Source organism: Tachypleus tridentatus, chromosome 8, assembly GCF_004210375.1.
Source record: "Tachypleus tridentatus isolate NWPU-2018 chromosome 8, ASM421037v1, whole genome shotgun sequence".
Taxonomy (NCBI): domain Eukaryota; kingdom Metazoa; phylum Arthropoda; class Merostomata; order Xiphosura; family Limulidae; genus Tachypleus; species Tachypleus tridentatus.
The window spans coordinates 120,576,475-120,596,288 of record NC_134832.1 but is presented as its reverse complement, the minus strand read 5'-3'; the positions used below and the strand labels follow the sequence as shown (position 1 = coordinate 120,596,288).

The 19,814-nt window shown below is 32.1% G+C and overlaps 2 protein-coding genes across 4 annotated transcripts in view; one reads left to right on the top strand and one right to left on the bottom strand.

The window, feature by feature from the left end:
• Nucleotides 1–11,055, top strand: part of LOC143223350 (uncharacterized) — a 79,457-nt gene extending 68,402 nt beyond the window's left edge. The window contains exons 18-21 of the mRNA XM_076451234.1: nucleotides 418–629; nucleotides 4,210–4,248; nucleotides 4,620–4,768; nucleotides 5,637–11,055. Coding sequence (XP_076307349.1) covers nucleotides 418–629; nucleotides 4,210–4,248; nucleotides 4,620–4,768; nucleotides 5,637–6,098 — 862 coding nt within the window. The 3' untranslated portion in view covers nucleotides 6,099–11,055. The remainder of the gene's footprint in view (nucleotides 1–417; nucleotides 630–4,209; nucleotides 4,249–4,619; nucleotides 4,769–5,636) is intronic.
• An 850-nt stretch (nucleotides 11,056–11,905) lies between these two features.
• LOC143223353 (fizzy-related protein homolog) overlaps nucleotides 11,906–19,814 on the bottom strand; it is a 28,386-nt gene continuing 20,477 nt past the window's right edge. For all 3 annotated transcript variants that reach the window (XM_076451235.1, XM_076451237.1, XM_076451236.1), the window contains exons 12-13: nucleotides 13,583–13,675; nucleotides 11,906–12,386 (exon numbers count right to left, since the gene is read on the bottom strand). In XM_076451235.1, coding sequence (XP_076307350.1) covers nucleotides 12,345–12,386; nucleotides 13,583–13,675 — 135 coding nt within the window. In that variant the 3' untranslated portion in view covers nucleotides 11,906–12,344. The remainder of the gene's footprint in view (nucleotides 12,387–13,582; nucleotides 13,676–19,814) is intronic.

Here is a 19,814-nt window from a genome sequence, read left to right as displayed (position 1 = left end):
CAAAATAATATTTTCACAAAAATTGGTTTTTAACTGTTTGCTATAATTTTTAACTTATTTCTGAGTTACTATTTTACTGTTGTCCAGAACTTATTTCTCCTGAAGCAACTTATTTGCATACTTTCATATGATTACTGCCATTACTAAGCTATCACAAAGCTTAAAATCATTACTTTAGTAATTGAGACAACTAAAGGCACAAATAGCAATTTATAAAGATCCATATTAATCTGTAGACACGTTTTTCTATTCAGGAATTTTGGTTTCATTTTGATCTGAATATTAGTAATGACATAATAATGTCATACTTTGTCAGCTTTCCTTTGTTTTTTGAAGTCTGAGTGAAGAAAAATAATATCAGCTAATATATATATATTGAAAATTTAAAAGTAGGTTGTTTTTGTTTTTATTTCATAGCACCAAAGGAGATAATGGTGTTATTGCACAAATGAATGTTATTATAATGGATAAACCTCTGCTAAAGGAAAGTCATCAACTTGAAGATAATGATAACAGTGTTCATGTTATGAAAGAACTATCAATGAAGCTGAATGAAACAATAAAGAAAGGATATATTGGTACACTTCAAGTTGATCCAGCATATCTTAAAATTCAGTCTGCTTCAAGAGGTAAGATATTTAATCGTGTATGTTTCTTTTTTATTAAAAGAAGAAGAGATGCATATCTTTGTGTGTGGGTGTATAAACTAGATATGATTAAGTATGTTATATTAAAACAGTTTTGAACACCTGAATCTGCAAACTGTATGCCAACAATAACTGATAAAAAGTAGAATGTATTAGAACTACATTCTGGTGTTTTGTTAGTAATGTGATGCCACCAGAAATACACTACTTTATGAAAAGAGTATGTAACAATCTTTTCTGCCACAAGACATTTATACACACAGGTCATAAAGATGTGTTCACATAAGGGATTTACAATTTTTTATTTGATAGTATTAGAATACAAGGAATATTTATGAACTTTGAGCACTAGAACAGTCTAGAAAGGGGTCCACAATAAACTGTACCCCAAGTGTGATAAGCAAAGTGTAACAGATGAGAATCCACATGGTGTTGAAATCAAAGTAATACATATCTACTTGGGGTACTAGGACCATTTAGAAAGAGATCTGCAACAAGTCAAATGTGTGTAAGAATCTTGAAACACAAAAGGCATCAACGTGCTCCAAAGAACAGTATGCAGCATGATCAGAAAGGATGTCTGTCTGTCTGTAAACATGGCACATCATGTGTAAAGATGTTTTTTATGATATATCTGGGAAAAAAATACCAGTAGTAGAAAAGTATATGGATGACACTTAACCATGCCAAAATGGCAGTACACAGTGGCACTTAATGAAAGTTACATGTACCATGATTACTAGAATAAGTCTTTTGTCACTTTCTGCTGACTAATGAATGAAGTAAGTTTTGGAAAATAACACAACATTTCAATTAAATCTGAAGGGAATCAACATAATAACTGGATGCTTCACCAGAAGCAAGTCAGACATCAAGAGAATGGATACAAAGGTTTAGGTGAACTCTGTTTATCAATGTTTCACTCTTTATTTCACACAACAACACCAGCTTTGTATAAAAATGAGGTCAACAGAAAAGGGTTCTGACTTTTTGTTGACTTTTTTTACTAAATTTAAATCAATAATTTATAAAAAACTGGATAAATATTTTATTCATGTAAAAGGCTTACAGATTTGTTTGAAATTTCTTCCATACAACCAGGAAAGAATAAGTATTTGATTAAAATGCATGTTTTATCCACAAAAAATAATAAATACTTAAATACAAATAAAGTACAGGCTGAAAATAGTTATAATTTGAGTACAAAAAATCTACTGGTTTTGCCAATATTGTGAAATGTCTTTATTAACTAAATGCCAAGTATTTTAGATGACTACTTTCTCAGTTTCAAAACAATTACAAGTTACAAAAATTTGACTGGTCTTTTTTGCCACCAGTTTGTTGAACAACATTTTTTTATAAACTCTTCTAAAGGTCCAGCTCAAACAAGCTTTGGAAAGTGCTTCAACAAATGGCTGAATTGTACCCTGACCTTTTGCCTAACCTGCATCTCGATTAAAGTTGGCTCCACTATTGTAGGACTCTTTAAATTTTTGGTTTCTTGTTTTATAAAAATATAATGTGTATTACAAAGGTGTTCATTTATCCTGCTATGTTTGTGTGTTATGTGATATTTTTAATGCACAGTATTTGCTGCTGTTTCAGGCCCAGTACCATTGACTCCACATAAAACCTTTAAATCATGATTTTCTTTTACCCATCAACAGGTAATTTGAATTTTCTGCTGATTACTGAAGAATTGAACTCATTGTTATTTTATAAAACATTATTGAGAAATCAGATAAAATATACTTTGTTAATAGCAACTGATCCTCTACCTACTGCACTGCTATGCTGAACCATTGTTCATATATTTTTTCTTATCTGCTTTTTCTCAGTTTTCTGCTGTTGTTTCTTATCTCTCATTTCTCTGTTTCAATTCCATTAGTATTTTGTAGTGGTATTGCTGGGCTGGTTGACCATGGAGGCATCCTGTTGGATTGGATCCACATTGACAGATTGATGGTTATAACCGTTCATTTCAGAGTAGAGCAGTGGTGTTCTGCTGCTGTAGAAGATGTACCATCCCCTGGATATATATCACATACAACAGAGTGAGGTGTTTTAATGCAGTTCACTCCCTTGATTGGGTGCTCTCATCCTACCCTCATGCATATGTTGGTGCCCACAAACTGGTTTTGGATATTGAGTGAATCAATCAATGTAAGTCCTCACACAGGTTTGGGTTTGTCCATCTTCCTCTCTTTGTGTAGTGTACTATGGAGGGTATACACCTCTGTCCTAGACATTCAATTTTTCTTGCAACAGTGATATTATTGACCTTTGAACATTTCACACCAGTTTTACAGTTGCAGAGGTTGACTACATGTGATGGAGACTTTCTTTAAATACTGAATGGCACACTTCTGGATCTATGGCTCAATGCCATTTATCATGCCCTGGGATTGGTCATTTCCTCACATCCCTGATTTTAAGGATTGAGGTGAAGATACTATGATCGTCATCCTACCCTTGCATAGATGTCAGTACCCAGCAAGGAGATTTTGAGTGTAGTTGACTTATTGAGTATGGTCTATCACACCATAACCATTCTATACCATGGGGCTGAGTTATTTATTTACCTGATAGAGGTCACTTTCCTAACTTATTTTCACCAACTTTGATATGCTACCTTCCTTTTCTGCCATGTGTATTCGTTTCTGTTCATGGTGAAGAGATACCTGTTTCAGATGTTCATGGTAAAGAGATACCTGTTTTAGATGTTCATGGTAAAGAGATACCTGTTTCAGATGTTCATGGTAAAGAGATAGCTGTTTCAGATGTTCATGATGAAGAAATACCCGTTTCAGATGTTCATGATGAAGAAATACCCGTTTCAGATGTTCATGATGAAGAAATACCTGTTTCAGATGTTCATGGTGAAGAGATACCTGTTTAAGATGTTCACACTTCCCACCCTTCTCCCCAAAACCTTCTGGTGTTTACTTCTTTTGCCAAAGTTTGAAGTGATGGTTTAGTAGTGGCACATAGCGAGAGTCACTTTCATCATGTGATAGTAGTGCTTGCCTATTGGTGGAGAGATGACACATCCTGATTTGCAGGAGAGACATGTTAAAATCATTACTTTGTATGGAAGGCTTGTGACATGTGTTATAAAAAGTTCGTATATAGAGGGCAGCACAAAATGGGGAAAGCTAATCTTCTGAGTAAAGGGAAGCATAGGAAAATTATAACTTTTATTGATACTGAGTAAGAAAAATGAAACTTGTGCAAAATATGTATGTTTTAATTTTAGGTAATATGTTGAAATTTCAACGAAAGAAAACATTACATAATAATGAGTAATTAGTCTTGTTAATCTCAATCTTTTATTTTAAGCTGAAGTTATTTGTAGGTGAAGTTTGGTATTATGAGAACTGGATCATAAACTAATTTAATTTTCATAATTCAGATCTGTTGATTTAACTCAATGATGGGCAGACTGCACATTAACATTTTGTAGAACATTGTCATTGTATCTCAGTGTACATGTAAGCAGAACAAAAATGTACAAGATCGTGCAGAATTAAAGTAAAAGTAGTAATAATTACTTATCTTTCAGTTCAAGAGTTGAATCCCAATGAAATTCCATTTGGACAAGGTATAGTTTCTTTTTCTTCTAAGGTTATTTTTTATATTAAGTACAAAATATAACTATAACTTTGGTCTTTAAAAGTTGTTGTTTTTTTTACTACTAAATATTACCTTTTTATTGTTTGCTATTAAGTGATAACAGTTACTCACTGCTGTTTGGGCATATTTTTACAGCAAGATTTGTAATTAAGTTAACGCAAATATAAATTCATTAACCTCCGTCATTTGTTTACGTTTTTTACAACAGACAGCAGGCATACTGTGTGCCTGTTTATGTAAGCTGAAGAGGTACCAAAATTTAACCATAACTTGCAACTTATGTAAAAAGGTTATGTAGAAATAGCAGTTTATACAGAAGAAAAAACATTTCTTCACCAGGAACAACAAATTTAGACTCTTCAGGTGATGGTAACACCAAAGTTTACATCATCATAGGAGGTATTGCAGCCCTTGTTCTTCTGGTTGCCATCCAAGCTAGCTGTATGATATATAGAGATAGAAGAAATTGCCAAACTTCCCATGTGAAGGTTTGCATTTCAGATTTTTTGATACACTTGCTTTGCTAGCTTGATTTATACAATTTATTGATATTAAACCCTGTAATCTAAACCTTTCTATCAGATGTAATTCATACTGTTCAGGAAATTCATTAGGAAATGACTAATTAGTATTATAGCTTGATTAAAAAAGGCAAATTCTTCCTGACTGCAGATTCTCCTTTGATAAAGTAAAATTATCTAGCAAGTAAAATACAGTAAAATCCTAGTCAGTTAGCTTACAAAAAACCTCAATAAAAAACACAATCAGTAGTAAATAACTAAAACTATTATGATATAGGTTCTTGTAGAAGTTAGTAAAAATCTGGTGTAAAGTAAGTGATTAAATAAAACCTGGTCAAGGGGAGAAGAAACAAACTAAAGTTTGTCAAAATTTAAGCTATTTTGTGTAGAGTTAATAATGTTAGATGCTGATCTCCAAATAAATATTACATAGTAAGAAGATTTGGGTATCTCCTATTCTTATTACCAAATAGCCAAACAACTGTCATGCAAATTTCAAATATGTCCTTATTGCTAAGAGTTTATGTAGTAGATTGGTCAAGGCAGTGAAGAATAATTTGTTTATAATTGGGAAAATTGTTTTCTAACAGAAAAAAATAAATAATTTGGTAGTAGAACAATCAATAATTATAAATGTCTTACGTATTTGAACATTTTAGAACTTTGATTATTAGAAAATAAAAATAAAGGTTGGTAACAAGATTTACAAATTATTGAAAATGTCATCATGTGAATGATGCAAGGAAAACTGTTCATTAATTTACAAAAAAATGTATTCTATGAAATATTCCTAGTAGATTTTGTTGTTATAAACTTTTTTTTCAATTTTTGCTAGGAAAAACTGATCAATTCTCACTGGAAGGACTATGCTACAGCCAGCAGTAATTACAGTTATGAAAACTTTGGAATGCAAGAGGAAGATGGTAAGGTAAGCAAACATCCTATTGGATCTGTATCTAATGGTAGTGCTGTTTCAAAGAAAAGTGCAGTATCCCATCCTAGTGCCAATGGTAAAAGCAGTGGTCGTTCTGGAAATATTCGGCCTCTTCCACCAGCTGGACAAAGCCATACTTTAGAGCGAATGTCATCTCGTCATAGTGATGGATTTTCTAATATGTCTGGGTACTCCAATGCCTATGCCACTCATGACAGGTCTCTCAGATCTACTTCAAGTACATTGAGGGCTCAACAAGAGCTGCAACCAGACTTTTATTTCATGCCACATCAACGCCGATACTCAGGAGAAGTTGTACGGGTTTTTGTTGATTATAGTAATCCAGAGTATACTGGAAAGTGAAAGAATTATATATGCTAAACTTTATTTAACAATGAGTTTTCTTAATGTTCTATACCATTTAAATACCTTAACACATTCATACCATCTAGAAAATAAAGGTAGTGATTGTGATTAGGAAGAATCTCCTGTAGACTTATGCAAGTGATTAACTACCATTGTTCTTTCCCAGTTGAATGTATATGGGTTTGGTAACCCAGATGTAAAATGTACTTGTATATAATCATGGTATTATAACCATCTACAAAGGTATAAAGGCTTAAGCTGAATACAGAACACACACTATATATTTTGCAAGAATCTGTACTTCAGGATTATGAGTATAGTTAATATTTACCTTGTTCATATTTTATTACAATAGAGTAAATTAGCAATAAATAGTTAATTATAATGTAAAAACTTGGTCCAAGTTGAATAGATTAATGTACTTTGAATTTCAAATTGTTGGGACTCATTGCCATAGCTATAGCTGAGTTGTTTATTTTCAATAAATATTCTATACATAGTTTGCTTTCAAAATAAAATTATTATTTTCATGAAGTAACTCACACTATAAGTCTTACAATAGCTGTGGGATAACAAAAGATATTCTAGAATATGGAGATTAAATAACATGCACATTTCTGTTAACTACCAAAATGAAATAAAATTTAGGTTAAAATGTTATTAAGACTGCTTTCATTACAATTAAAAAAATTGCATTAAAATTTTATACTTTTTCAGGTTTAGTTTCATGTCTACCAACTATTCAAAAAATCCCCATACTGAATACTTATAATTACTAGGGTAAGCTCTATTGTAATTATTTAACTACTGGACATTTAAGAAAGAAAAACAAAAGTTTACCACTATGAGTCATTTGTAATTACTAGGGTAAGTTCTGGAAGTAAAGGTGCATAAAACTTGTATCTTTTATATCTGTGCTAACAATACACTAGTCTGTATGTACATAATCAAAATAATTTTTACAAGCAAGTGTTGTGACAAATGATGAAGCAAGAAGAATTCCACATAAAACCAGGAATCTTCTAATCAGTGAGCTACTAAACAATAACCTTTTACTGTTGATTTTTTTCACACTAGTTGTAATTAAAAAACACAACTAAGATATTTACAAAAGGAAAAAGAATTTAAAGGGTAATTATATTTTTTGGAGAAAGTTTTATATCTGTGATAGTACAATATACTTTTTGCTGTAGAGATCTACGAGATGGTTTGTTTCAAATTACTCAGAGTACTATTTCATGTAATCTATACATCATAATCTAGATGGTGAAATATTTAAAAGAATTTTGGAGCGTTCTGTGAAATTATTTTTTCACTCACATTAGACTGTTGTTTTTAGAAATGATACAAGTTGAAGAGTGTTTTAATGCTCATTATATTAGCTGGTGTGTTTTTGTATGTGAAAAAAAAAATTTAAGCACAAGTGTCATTAACATTGTTATATCAAATTCAAAACAACCAATTCTCTATTTGTGTGTATTTTAAATCAGTTTAGTATGTTATGTGTAACAAAAAATTTAGTATGAGAGAATATTCCTGTATTTTTTTATTTAAGGTAATTTTAATGAAAATGCTGAAGTATCTAAGGCTTTAAACAGCATTAAAGAATGCTGTTTGCAAGCTAGACTTATAAAAAAAATATTACAAAGAGGATAATACTACATCTGTACAACAGAATAAAAGGTAGTAATATCCATAACTGCTGCCTGAAAAGAGAAGTGAACTATAGCTAACTAGATGAGGCAATCATTTTAAGCACATATAAATATATTTCATTACATGTATGAATACAAGTGTTTTATTTTTGTATAAGTTGTAATCAATTGGAGTATGTGTATTTATATATATTTTTTCCTACTCATATTACTTTCAAACACATAATAGGAGTTTTGAGATTATTATACAAGACCATCATAGAGGTAGAATTGCTTACTTGATGAATTTGGTGGCTTCTCCGAGATGGTTCTGACACCTTTGCATAATTTTACCACTTATATACTTCATGGGTGATTTAGTAAGCCATCATTACTTGGAACAATCCTTTTCTATTATGTTTTCATTATTGCATAATAGACATTAAACCTATTTGTAGACATTGTTTAAGCTTGCTGAAAAGACTGTTGTTACCAGCATTGAAAGAAATTTAAACATCCCAAACTCCAAATATTCAAATGAATATTTTCATTAATACTTTAAAAAAGAAAAAATATATTTTGTTCTAGAATATTAGAATTGTTTTGCATATACTGATTCAAGTTTAGGAGAGATTGTTGTTAACAGCAGTTAAAAAACACACAAACTGAATACTTTCTGTTGTGTGGTGTCACAAAGTTGTTTTTTTCAAAAATCAGTACAATACCATAATAAAAGCATGAACTTGCCACTTATATTCAAATTCAGGATTTGGTTGAATAATTAAAAAATATTCAGTGTTCATGAACTGCCATTCTGTGTTATAATTCAGTAGTATGTTGCTGGGGGTTGGTTAAACTTTGTTGTGTGTTATTCATGTGAGTTGTTTCACATCATTTTGTATTTTGCCATGCAAAAACATAGAAAAAATTGATCAGATTTTAGTTGCCATGTTGAAATAAATATACTCTGTCTCTTGAAATAAGTAAAAATAATGCAGAAAAGTGAATGCATAACTTGGAACAACTTGACCTTCCTCATTTTTAACAGAATGTTGGTTTATCTTGGCTGTTCCACACTCTAAACTAAAAACCTTAAAGTCAGCCATTATTGCTCATATACTTATCAAGCTTTTTCTTAAACTCATTTAAAATTTACTGCCTCTACAACATGTAGGGGGCAACCCATTCCAGAGGCCAAGCATCCTATTAGAAAAAATAAAATTGTTTTAGCTGAAGATGACTCCTACCCTGCCAAAATGTGTGTCATCTAGTCTTACTATTATCACTCTTAAGTATGAAAAAAGATGATACATAATACACCAATTCTCTTTACAGTCTTAAACACCTCAATCACATCCACCAAGTTTTTTTTCTAGAGAAAACAATTTGAGAGACTGAATATTATAGTTTATAGTAAAGCCAGTATAGAGAATTCATCTTTTATTGATGCAGTATATGGCAAAGTATAATGGAATTTCAAGTCCCATTTTCCCAAACTGATATATAGTACTGACATATTTCAAATTTAAAACATTTTTGACTTATTAAGAAAATGACTTGGCTATAGTGAAATATTTTTACAGTAAATAATGGTGACGACAAATGTACAACTTAAACTTTCACCTCTTTTACTTTCTTTACATTGTTCCACTGTTACAATTTCTGAATTTTGGTAGTTTTTGAACCCTGTTCTTTTGGATGTGATATTTATACCTTTTGTGGTTACCACTAATCAAAGATTGATAGGATGTTTAAATCAAGATGTAAGCAGTACAGTAAGATTTTAGTTATAACCCTTTTATTAGTAAAACAGGTAGGAATGAAGAAGGTTTTGTTCCTTGTTGGATAAAGAATAAAATGTATACAATTATTATGCATCAAAAATGCTTTAACACAAACACTGGATATAACATTGCCTGAACGGTTACAAATTTTAGAATATTTTCAATTGCTGTCAGTTGTCAAAATGAAGACAAATAGTAACGTACTTGAAAATACCCATTATGTTTCATGAGGCACAATAACATTTTAGTCACTAAAAATCATCTTGAATAAATTTTAAACTGAGTTTCAATTCAAAGTATTATCACATGGAAGACGTCATGGTGAAAGTATGTTATGACATTGTGTATTTTAAGAAGCAAATTGAAGGACTCTTGAAAACCTACTTGGCAAAGTACATGTGCAACTTATTAGGCTAACTTGGTATTAGTCACATAAGATGAATTACGAAATTTAGTTTACTAGTGAAGTAACATCAAGAAGTTGCATCATTATACTCTGACCTATTATCATACTTCTTCCTTTAATGCCACTTTCTTTTATCATACCATTGTGTTAAAGAAGGGTGAATGTTAATTATTTAGTTTCTCAAATCTTACCACTTGACTTTTTAATTATCACTCATTTTTATTATAAAAAGGATTAATGTTTCTGGTTTATATCTGTATGAGCTGAGGCCCTTAAAGTACTCTTTTATGACCTATTTATTATAAGTGTTTCATTCAAGAGTTCTCCAATCTAGACAAGACCATTGCTTTTAATAAATTAGTTGATTTCTAATAGCTATGTATGCTATTGAATATATTAAAGACAAAATTCAATCACCAGCTCTTTAGGTAGTACATTGTCATCTTGTAATACTTCTATGTGTACAAGGTTTAGTATTTAGGTGTATGTATACACAAAGGTGTACCAAAAATATTAACACGCATAAGGGGCATTTCTGAAATATGCACTGCAACTTGAAGATCAGTCTATCTTTGACACATTGTAGGATGGTTAGCTAAAAGACATGAAACCAAATACTTTAAATTTCTATAAAGTCTCAATATGTTCCTGCCTACAAGTATAGTGTCAAACATATATGAAAAACATACGATCTTATGTAGAATTTTCACACCTGTAAGTTGAAATATCATATACTATACAATATGGATATGTGAGGTTAGTATACTAGTTGAATTAGTTTTTAAGTATGTCTTTGGGTATGTCATAGATGGGAAATGGACTAACATTTCATCACTAATATATTTGTTAATATCCTGTGCTCGTCAAATATTTGAGTACGGGAATATAAAATAGGTTATGAGGTGTAACACTAATTAAAAACAAAGCTATATTGGAATCATGTTGAAGTGAAATTGACAATATTATATTTGAAAAGTAGATTTATAAACTTATGATTGAAGTTAATAGCTCAAAGACTTTAAGAAATATTTTTAAAACAGCCAGGTTGTAATTAACTTGGAAACAGGAAGCGAGAGAAACAATTCTCATGTTAAGATCAATTGTTTAACAATAAAAATGGTTTTATATAACTTTGTTTTACTAGTTCTTCCATCAGCTACTTCACAAAGTTTATTCTGATATTCAACAAAGGAAAATCATGATTACAAAACCAAGTTGTATGTAGTTAACAACATTGTTGCTCAAAGATCATGTTAAAGGCTTTTACGTATTATCTCATATGTACCTTAACATCAAATAAAGTTTACCTTCAAGTGTGTACACAATGTTCAGTATTCATTTGATATAACACACAAATGTAGTAGATGATATAATTGTGTTTAAAATACTTTGTTAAATAAACAACAGCAAATAATCATACAGTTTTAAAAATATTTTGTTTAGAAAACCTAAAATATGAAGATGGTATATTAAACGTTTATTTCCTTTCTTACTGTTGGATTTCTCTGAGGCAAATAACCACACAGTAGTGAAAAGGTAACTAATTTTACAAGTATGGAATATTTAATTAAAACTTGATTATTACAATGAAAATTTATCAGTTTTTATTATCACATATAATAGTAAAAGTTTTTTTTTGTTGTTGTTTTTATAAATCTTTATGCCAATTTTCTCAGAGATGCCTGGTTGAATGTGTTATCATTACTACATAGTTTTGCAGATTAATGTAATTAAGTTTGACATAAACAAAAGCCCAGCTACAAATAATCAAAGCTATTACTATTTTTATATCATATAATGCCATATTATGGCCACAACACCATCAAATTACTAACTAGTAGATTTGATCAGTCTTACCGAAATCTAATGTCTCACGAAATATAACTTTTTCTTTTATATTCAACCCATTTCTTGCTATGTAACTTTATACATTGTAAGACTGTATCTAACTTTGATAAAAGATTGAGCAGGAAGTCAGAGTAACACAGATTTTGAAAATTTTATTCACCGTTGTCGAAGAGAGAGTCAGATTACAGAACTGTGCATTCTGTATAGTAACATAGAAATAAACCTTCAGAGATAAAACAAAAAAGCAACTTAACAGAATTTTTTATAGGCTAACATGATAATTAAGTTAGAGGCATGAATGTATGACTTACGTGACTTTCAACATAATTAACAATCACAGTACAATAACATTCCTGGTTTTAATGCCAGAAGTAAAACTGCACTTAAAAGTATTTTCACTGCTTTTGAAAAAAAGACACACCAAAACATAAAAAAATAGCTCCTAGCAACAACTTAAGTTTTTAATGCTCAATTTTTTTTTAAAGAGTGTCAAAAATGGGATGAAAATTTTGGTCCATGATATTTTACACTGAAGAAATACCTAATCACCAAATATATGTTACTCATATAATCAGCGAATACTTGTAAATAAATTCAAGGCTGACTTGGCTTCCTGAAAAATAAACAAAAAATATACTGAAATTTTCTTTATAAAAATACTAGTAAACGTTTTACAAAACTCTTAGATAAAACACACTGCATCCTAAGTATGTATTTATTCCCCAAAATATCTATTATAAAAACAAACATTTACTAGTCCCACATTGTTTGTAAAAAGTCTTATCCCGATTATGATAAATGTTCATAGTTAAGTTTAAAGAGGAAAAACTAAGTTTAGTCAAACTGTTGATTCTATTCTATTAAGCTTCATATTATTATTCGTACTATGTATATAATAAAGACACGGCACCACCAGACCCCTCCGAAGTATTCTGTCTCAATTTTTATTAACTTCACTATCAGACTTGATTATTTTCTTACAAGGAATACATTAATCTGGTTTGTTAAAAACAGCATTCTCTTAAGATTATTAGCTCAATTTGTTATGTCTTTATAAAAATAAGAATAACTATATTCATTTCTAAAAAGTTAACAGTAACTAATCAGTGTGAGGTATGTAGAAATTACTAGATAATTATGAGAATTACAACATATTTTATCATATTATTACATAAATTCTGAGTTAAAATGTCAACATAATTATGTTTTGAGAATATCAGACAAAAAAAACAAACAAGTATTTGTAGAAGCACACAAATATATTGTAAACTGTAGCTGGTTTAAGTGATCCAGGATTGTGTGATACTGTACTTAAACTTATCAGTGTTATATAGCGTTTGTAGAATTAAAAAGCTGTTTCTCTAGTTTTCCAGCTCCAGTAGTTAGATCAGTTAATTGATGAACTTAAGAGTCTGTACGTCACTCACTCTACTCTCAATATGCAAATCATTTGTAAGACCTCTAATGAAATATAGTTCCACAATCATATATACCATGACATGATACAGGGTGTTCAGTCTGTCTCTGAGTAAATCAAGTATTTGCTTTATTCCTTCTAACATTTCTTGTATTTTTCATTTTACCAACAACAAAACACTACACCTGTCCTTCCACGTACTAGGAGGTCCATAAATTTGTAATTCTTAAAAAGATTTGGTAACTGTAAACTTTTTTGTTTTTGAAATACTTCACTATCAAATACATGAATCTTTAAAACAAATAAATGAATGAAAATGTGTAACATATGTAACAATAAACTTCACTAATTTTCAACTTTTTCTCACATGGAAGGAAAATCTGAACATGTACCTTTTGGGATCTGGCCTTGCTGAAAACATTCCAAAATCTCAGTGTTTCATCTCCAGCACCAGTGACAATAGATTCACCATCAGGTGACATTGCCTGTGAGATAAGATCATATTTTACAGAATGCTTTAAAGCTTACATAGTGAACTAGAATCAGTACTCATGTCAAATAAAATAAAAACACAATAACTAAAACTTTATTTAAGTGTGATATTCTGCTATGCCAGATTCGAATAACATCACACCTACTCCCATTAGTACACAAAATATTTTGAATTAACAATGGATTTAATTGTAACAGTACTAATTTTTACCAAAAAAAAGATGTGTTAAGCACACTTGTGCCCAAAAATATTGAACTGTATATAAAATAAAAAACAGTAGTGTTATTTCAAATTGTATTCATATTAGTAAGAAAATTATGGTAGACTTAAACACAGATTAATAGTGAATGCAGGAAGAGAATCTAAAAAAACAACAACAAGTGTTACTGTTTTTTTAATGATAAAATTATTATACAAAAAAAGCTTTAACTGCCATTTATTTACTGGCCTTAACTCTTCAACAAAACTAATTCCTTGTGTTTCCTGTCCAGAATCTTTCATAGTGTAAGGACTTAAAAACACAATATTCATGTTAACATTTGCAGTGCAAACATCACATTTTAAAGTTATATTCTCAGTAACATCACTCTTGTTAATTCTTCTAAATATGACATCAACAAAAATGTTCATTCTTACAAAAAGAGAGGTCCTCAGAACACGAGTATATGTCACTAGGTATAAAGCACTACGTTTGACATTTTTCAAGTACTGTATGTACAAATAGAGCAATTTTTAATTTCAGTATGCAAAAACTGGCATCAACCACAATCTTCCTCAGTACGTTCTAAAGAAGACTTATATGCTCTGTATAAATTACATGAATTTTCTTTAAAATGGAACAGACACATCAGCTGAAAAATTCATTTTGTGGTGACATTCTGGTGCTTAAATTATGCATGAATCCTCTGTGTAATAGTACAGCACTTTTTTTCAACACACTATAGATTATTGGCTCTCAACCTTTTTTTCCCTTCATGGACTCCTTCACAAACCTTCATTCTGACAGGGCTATATGTGGAATACGATCACACAGTGTGTAAAAGCAGTACGTATATAAAAAGTATACAAGTTAATAAAATTGTAAAACAAACCCTAATTTTCACTTAATCAAACAAGCTACATATACAAATTTTTAATAATAATATGGAAACTAAATGTCCATCATCATTGACCCTTTAGAACACTCACAGACCCCGAAAGGTCTGCAATCCACAGATTGAGAACAGTTGTTGGCAGAATGCAGTAATTTTGTATAACTTTCAGTTGACAGAATCATGTTTCCATAATCCTTTAAGATTTGAAGAGCAAACTGGAGTGTAATAATCATTATTAAATGAAAACAAAAAAAAGTCAAGAAACTCCAGAAGCCAACTTATTTATAACCAATATTTTAAAATGATGGCATTACCATGTGCTATGGCACTAAACATAGATTGTACACTGTTCATTTCAAAGGAATTGTCCAATTTCCAAAGCCAAAAACATCAGTTACTTAAATAAGTTATTTTATTGCCTGTTTTCCAGAAGTATGAGTGTTCATTGGAAAACATTAATTTTGCTCAACAATTATTAAATGACACTGTGAATGACTTTAATAATCACATATAAAGGCCACTACTTTGACCATAAAACTATTTTTTGATGCAACATACAAGAGCCTAAACAATATTCAATTCATCAAGCTATTTAGTACAAAGTCAACATTTTCCTCAGATGAAAATGCATTTCCAATAGATACTCATCTGCACACACAGTTTAGCTGTCTTCCTTAGCACTTCCACACATTCTGCCTTGTGAAAACTCCCATTCAATTTCACATGAATTTGCATCAGTGCAAGATATCATCATTATGTGGCAAAAGCCTTCAACATTTAAGAGGATTACACACTTCCATGCACACTAACATCCCTCCTCTGCATTTGCACACCCAAATCCTCATTCTTGGAAAAGAAGAGAAAGAAATGTGTACAAGAAATGAGGAGGATGAGTGAGAATGTGTGAAGATGCAAGTAACTTTCAAAAACACTCTTTCAGGTAAGGGAAATGCTAACTTCCAAAATTATTAACCACTTCAGCACTCAGTTGAGCTAGAATCCCATGAAGTGCGACGCCCAAGGCAGAAGCTCCACAGGAAACAGCATCTCATCTCATCAAGAATAAATTTGGGTAAAAGGGTAAAAAGAGGGGCAAATAAGCTAGATTTGTGTCATTTGGATAAACAGAAACTTAACATGGCCATATGAGTGCTTACAAACAAAAAGTTGGACAACCAATACATGTAGTGAGGTCAGGGATCATTCAGACTGTATCTTGTGTGTTCACCTCTTCTACTACCTCACTCAATTGATCAAAACTGGCTATAGGAGAAAAGCACTTGTGAGAAGTACCTGCACTTACCTCCTTATCTATCAGTCTCAATGAGTGCCATACTAGCTGCAGAAGGAACATGATGTGAATTTGTTTCTGTGTGGATACTTATACATACCTCTACTTGATCACCAGTCTCTTCATTAATGAAGCCAATCTTATTAAATAGAACACAGACACAAAATGTAGGCACCTATGGTCAATAAGTTGCTGAGGAAAAGGATGAGGACTCATGAGTGCAAATTCATAGGGGGAGTTAACAAGCATAGAGGTGTGTTGCCTTCCTATTGGTGGAAGTAATTTGCTACATGATGACAGCATCTTTACAAGGCTAGCAGTATGTGGATCTCTGGCAGAATGAGCTGAGGAAGATAGCTAAACTGTAAGTAGAGGTGAGTGTTTATTTCAGAATGACATGCTTTATGTAACTGGTGTTAAGTTATTACTAAAAAAAAAGCAACAGAAAACAAAACACAAAGGTACACATCTAAACCCTTCTTCCTGAAATTCATCACTTGCAAACTTTTGTTTAAATCAAATCTTTGTGTGAAATAATGTAAGTCAGACTTCATATGTTAATAAAATGTTTCAAAACAAAGAAAATGTGTTCATCTACTGTTTTCATAAGTTTGAAAGAACAAACTGGAGATACAATAAAGCTAGCATCATAATCAGTACTTAATTATTTCATTACATTTTACTATTCACACTACTGTATACAAATTTTTATGCTAAAAATTACAGGAACATCAGGTAAAAACTGAAGTACTCCGAATTGTTTCATTACGACTTGTGATGTTTCAATTTTGCAATGGGTATTGGAAGATTGTCAGTAAAATTATTATTTAGACTTCACAGTGTATGTCAATATAAACAAAATGTTTATGTATTTGGTTTCAGCACAATTTATGTTCTAATGACCTAACTGGATTATAAATTGTAGACTTCAGACACAGTATAATGTATTAATAGTGTAGAAGATACAACATTTTGACTTAAACTACTGTCATATGTATAATTATGAAAAAAAGAGTTCTCTTGCAAGTAAATTTTTTAAAGAATAATTTTTCACATCTACGTGCAAACTATTCCATTACGATACAGAATGTTCAGCTCTGAAATTATATTTAAATAACAACCATTAGATTTATAGACAACCAAAGAAAATGCTTTGAATTCTAAACTAATACATTCTAAAGATATAATGAAACATTCAGGTATAAAAATTAAAACCAGGAAAATCAATGTTATTAATATGTATGATTCATTTCAAATACTGTAGTCAGACAGCTTAACACAATAAAGAATATTAACAATAAAAAGGAATAATTTAGTACAAGATATTTTTTGCAAAAAAAAAGGTAAATAAAAAAGTTACACACACACACACACACACATTCGGTTTTCTCTCTTTCATACACCCCTCAGTGTGGATTCCTGTATGTAGTGAGGAGACTTCCCAGACAAGGTTCTGTTCTTTCAGCTTACTTCCTTTAGGATCTAATCATCTACCCACATGTTTACCGTGCATGGAGACCCATGAAGGGGAGGAGAGGATCCTGGTCATTGAGGGGTCCAACACTAACAAACCACTTTGGCCTTGAATTTCTGTAAACGGGCAGCCTTGAAGTGGCCTCCCAGGGTAAATAGGCTGGTCCATTTGGGCAAGGGTCAACCAAGTACTAGTATTGGACGTTCTCAACAGGTGTTGTAGACATTGTGTCTGATGCTGATGTTTGGGTATAGTGTTCACAAAACCCTGGCATTGCTGTAATGTCCTTGTTTGGCATTGTAGTGCATCCCTTTGTTGGACTCGAAGGTGGATCAGGTCAGTGGGCACCAAAATATTTTTTCTTTATTATGGATCCCCAATTCAAAATAAAATAAAATAATAAAACACATACCATAAGTAAATGACCAGGTCTTAAGAATTCTGAACAGCAATTTTCAACTTCCTCAACACCTGTACATCATTTTCTGATACTATATTCTTTATCAGATAAATCTGTAGAACAATTGTCTCCCTTTTAAAATCAGAAGAGACTAGAATGGCTTGCTGGCTCTCCTAAGTAAATCATAAAGCTATGCCCTGGAGACATCTTAGAGGAAATATCCATTCCAAAACATAGTGAACTTCTCTTGGATTTGATGGCCACTGGAGATATACCCATCAAGGTTACTCTCCATGCTCCTTGTTTCTCCAGTCAAGTAGTTTCTGCAGCAAGGCGTGTTTCCACTCACAAAGATGGAATTAAGATGTCAACCAATTTTGACGTTTAGATCACCACATCCACCTGCCATCATCAAGGCAGGCTATCTAAGTTGTAAGGTATGACCATATATTCCAAACCCTTTCAGATATTTCCAATGTTGGCAGTTTGGTCACTCAAAGACATCATGTCACGGTTCCTTGATGTATGCTTGTTGCGGTGGCAAGGACCATGATGCCAACTTGTGCAAAATGAACCCCACTGTGCTAATTGTAGTGGCTCTCATCCCTTTTACTTTCATTCTTATCCTAGGTGGGAGGAGGAAAAGAGATACAACATTTGCAAACAGTTCACAAATTTTCTTATCCCAAGGTTCAAATACTACTGTCCACCATTTCATCTCAGACATATGCTGCTGCACTCCATTCTAGTACTATAGTGGAAGTGCAGACAGATCTCTCCGAGTCACCAACAGAATCATTTTCAAACTACGTGAAGAATTTTTGCCCTCTGGGGTTAAGAGAGTCGATGAGTCAACATCTATTTCTATCCGTACCATTACTTCCAGCAGCTCCCTGGACTCACTTCCTTTGGTCCCAACTTCTGGCATTTCCTCAAGTCCACCTTATTCTTTGGACCCAAGATGCAGAACGATTATTCATTCACATCCTCAGTCACTGGAATCTTCATCTACTAACAGAGACCTGCCAACCTGATCCAGGGGAGGATCCATGGAGGTCAACAAACATTCTAATAAAGAGAAATGACGTGGTTGGAAACAAAACAGCTCTCCACCCAATTCTCCTTAACATAAGTAAAAATGGACACTTTAATACAGTGGAACTGTTGAAGTTTGTATTCTAATTAAATGACATCAAAGCTCTAATTGATTCTTACCATCGTGTGTGTCTTTCCTTATAGGAAACATTTTTGAAACCTGCCAATACAGTTACATTTTGGCAGTTTTCTTTGTACAAAATGGAAGGTTATGTGATGGATGACTGCACTGAGGGGTAGCACAGCTGGCCAATCAGCATGTGCCTGCCCTGTCTTTGCCATTCAGTACACCCTTGGAGGCCATAGCCATCTGTGTTTCTTTGAGTCATACCATCACTGTTTGTTCTCTCTTCCCCTCTCCTGGAGAGACCTATGATCAATCAGACCTTGATGCTTAAACTGAACAGTTGCTGTCTCCCTTTTTAATCCTGGGGAACATTAATGGACATAATCTCCTCTGGGGTGGTGCTGATATTCATGGGAGGGGTCATTCTGTAGAGCGTATGCTCTAGAATCATAACCTATCTCTCTTCAATAATGGTTCTTATACTCATTTTCATGCATCTAGTCAGTCCTTTACTGCTATTCATCTCTCTGTCTGTTCCCTTCCCTTTTCTCTCATTTATCTTGAGGAGATGGCAGTGTCCCACTGGGCAGTGATCATTTTCCTATAAGTTTTAGTGAGATTGAATGTGGTCAATGTGTCATGATAGAAGCTGGATCAGGCCATTTGGCCCTCTTTCACTGCTCTCTCAGAACTTGATCCTGCTGCCATCT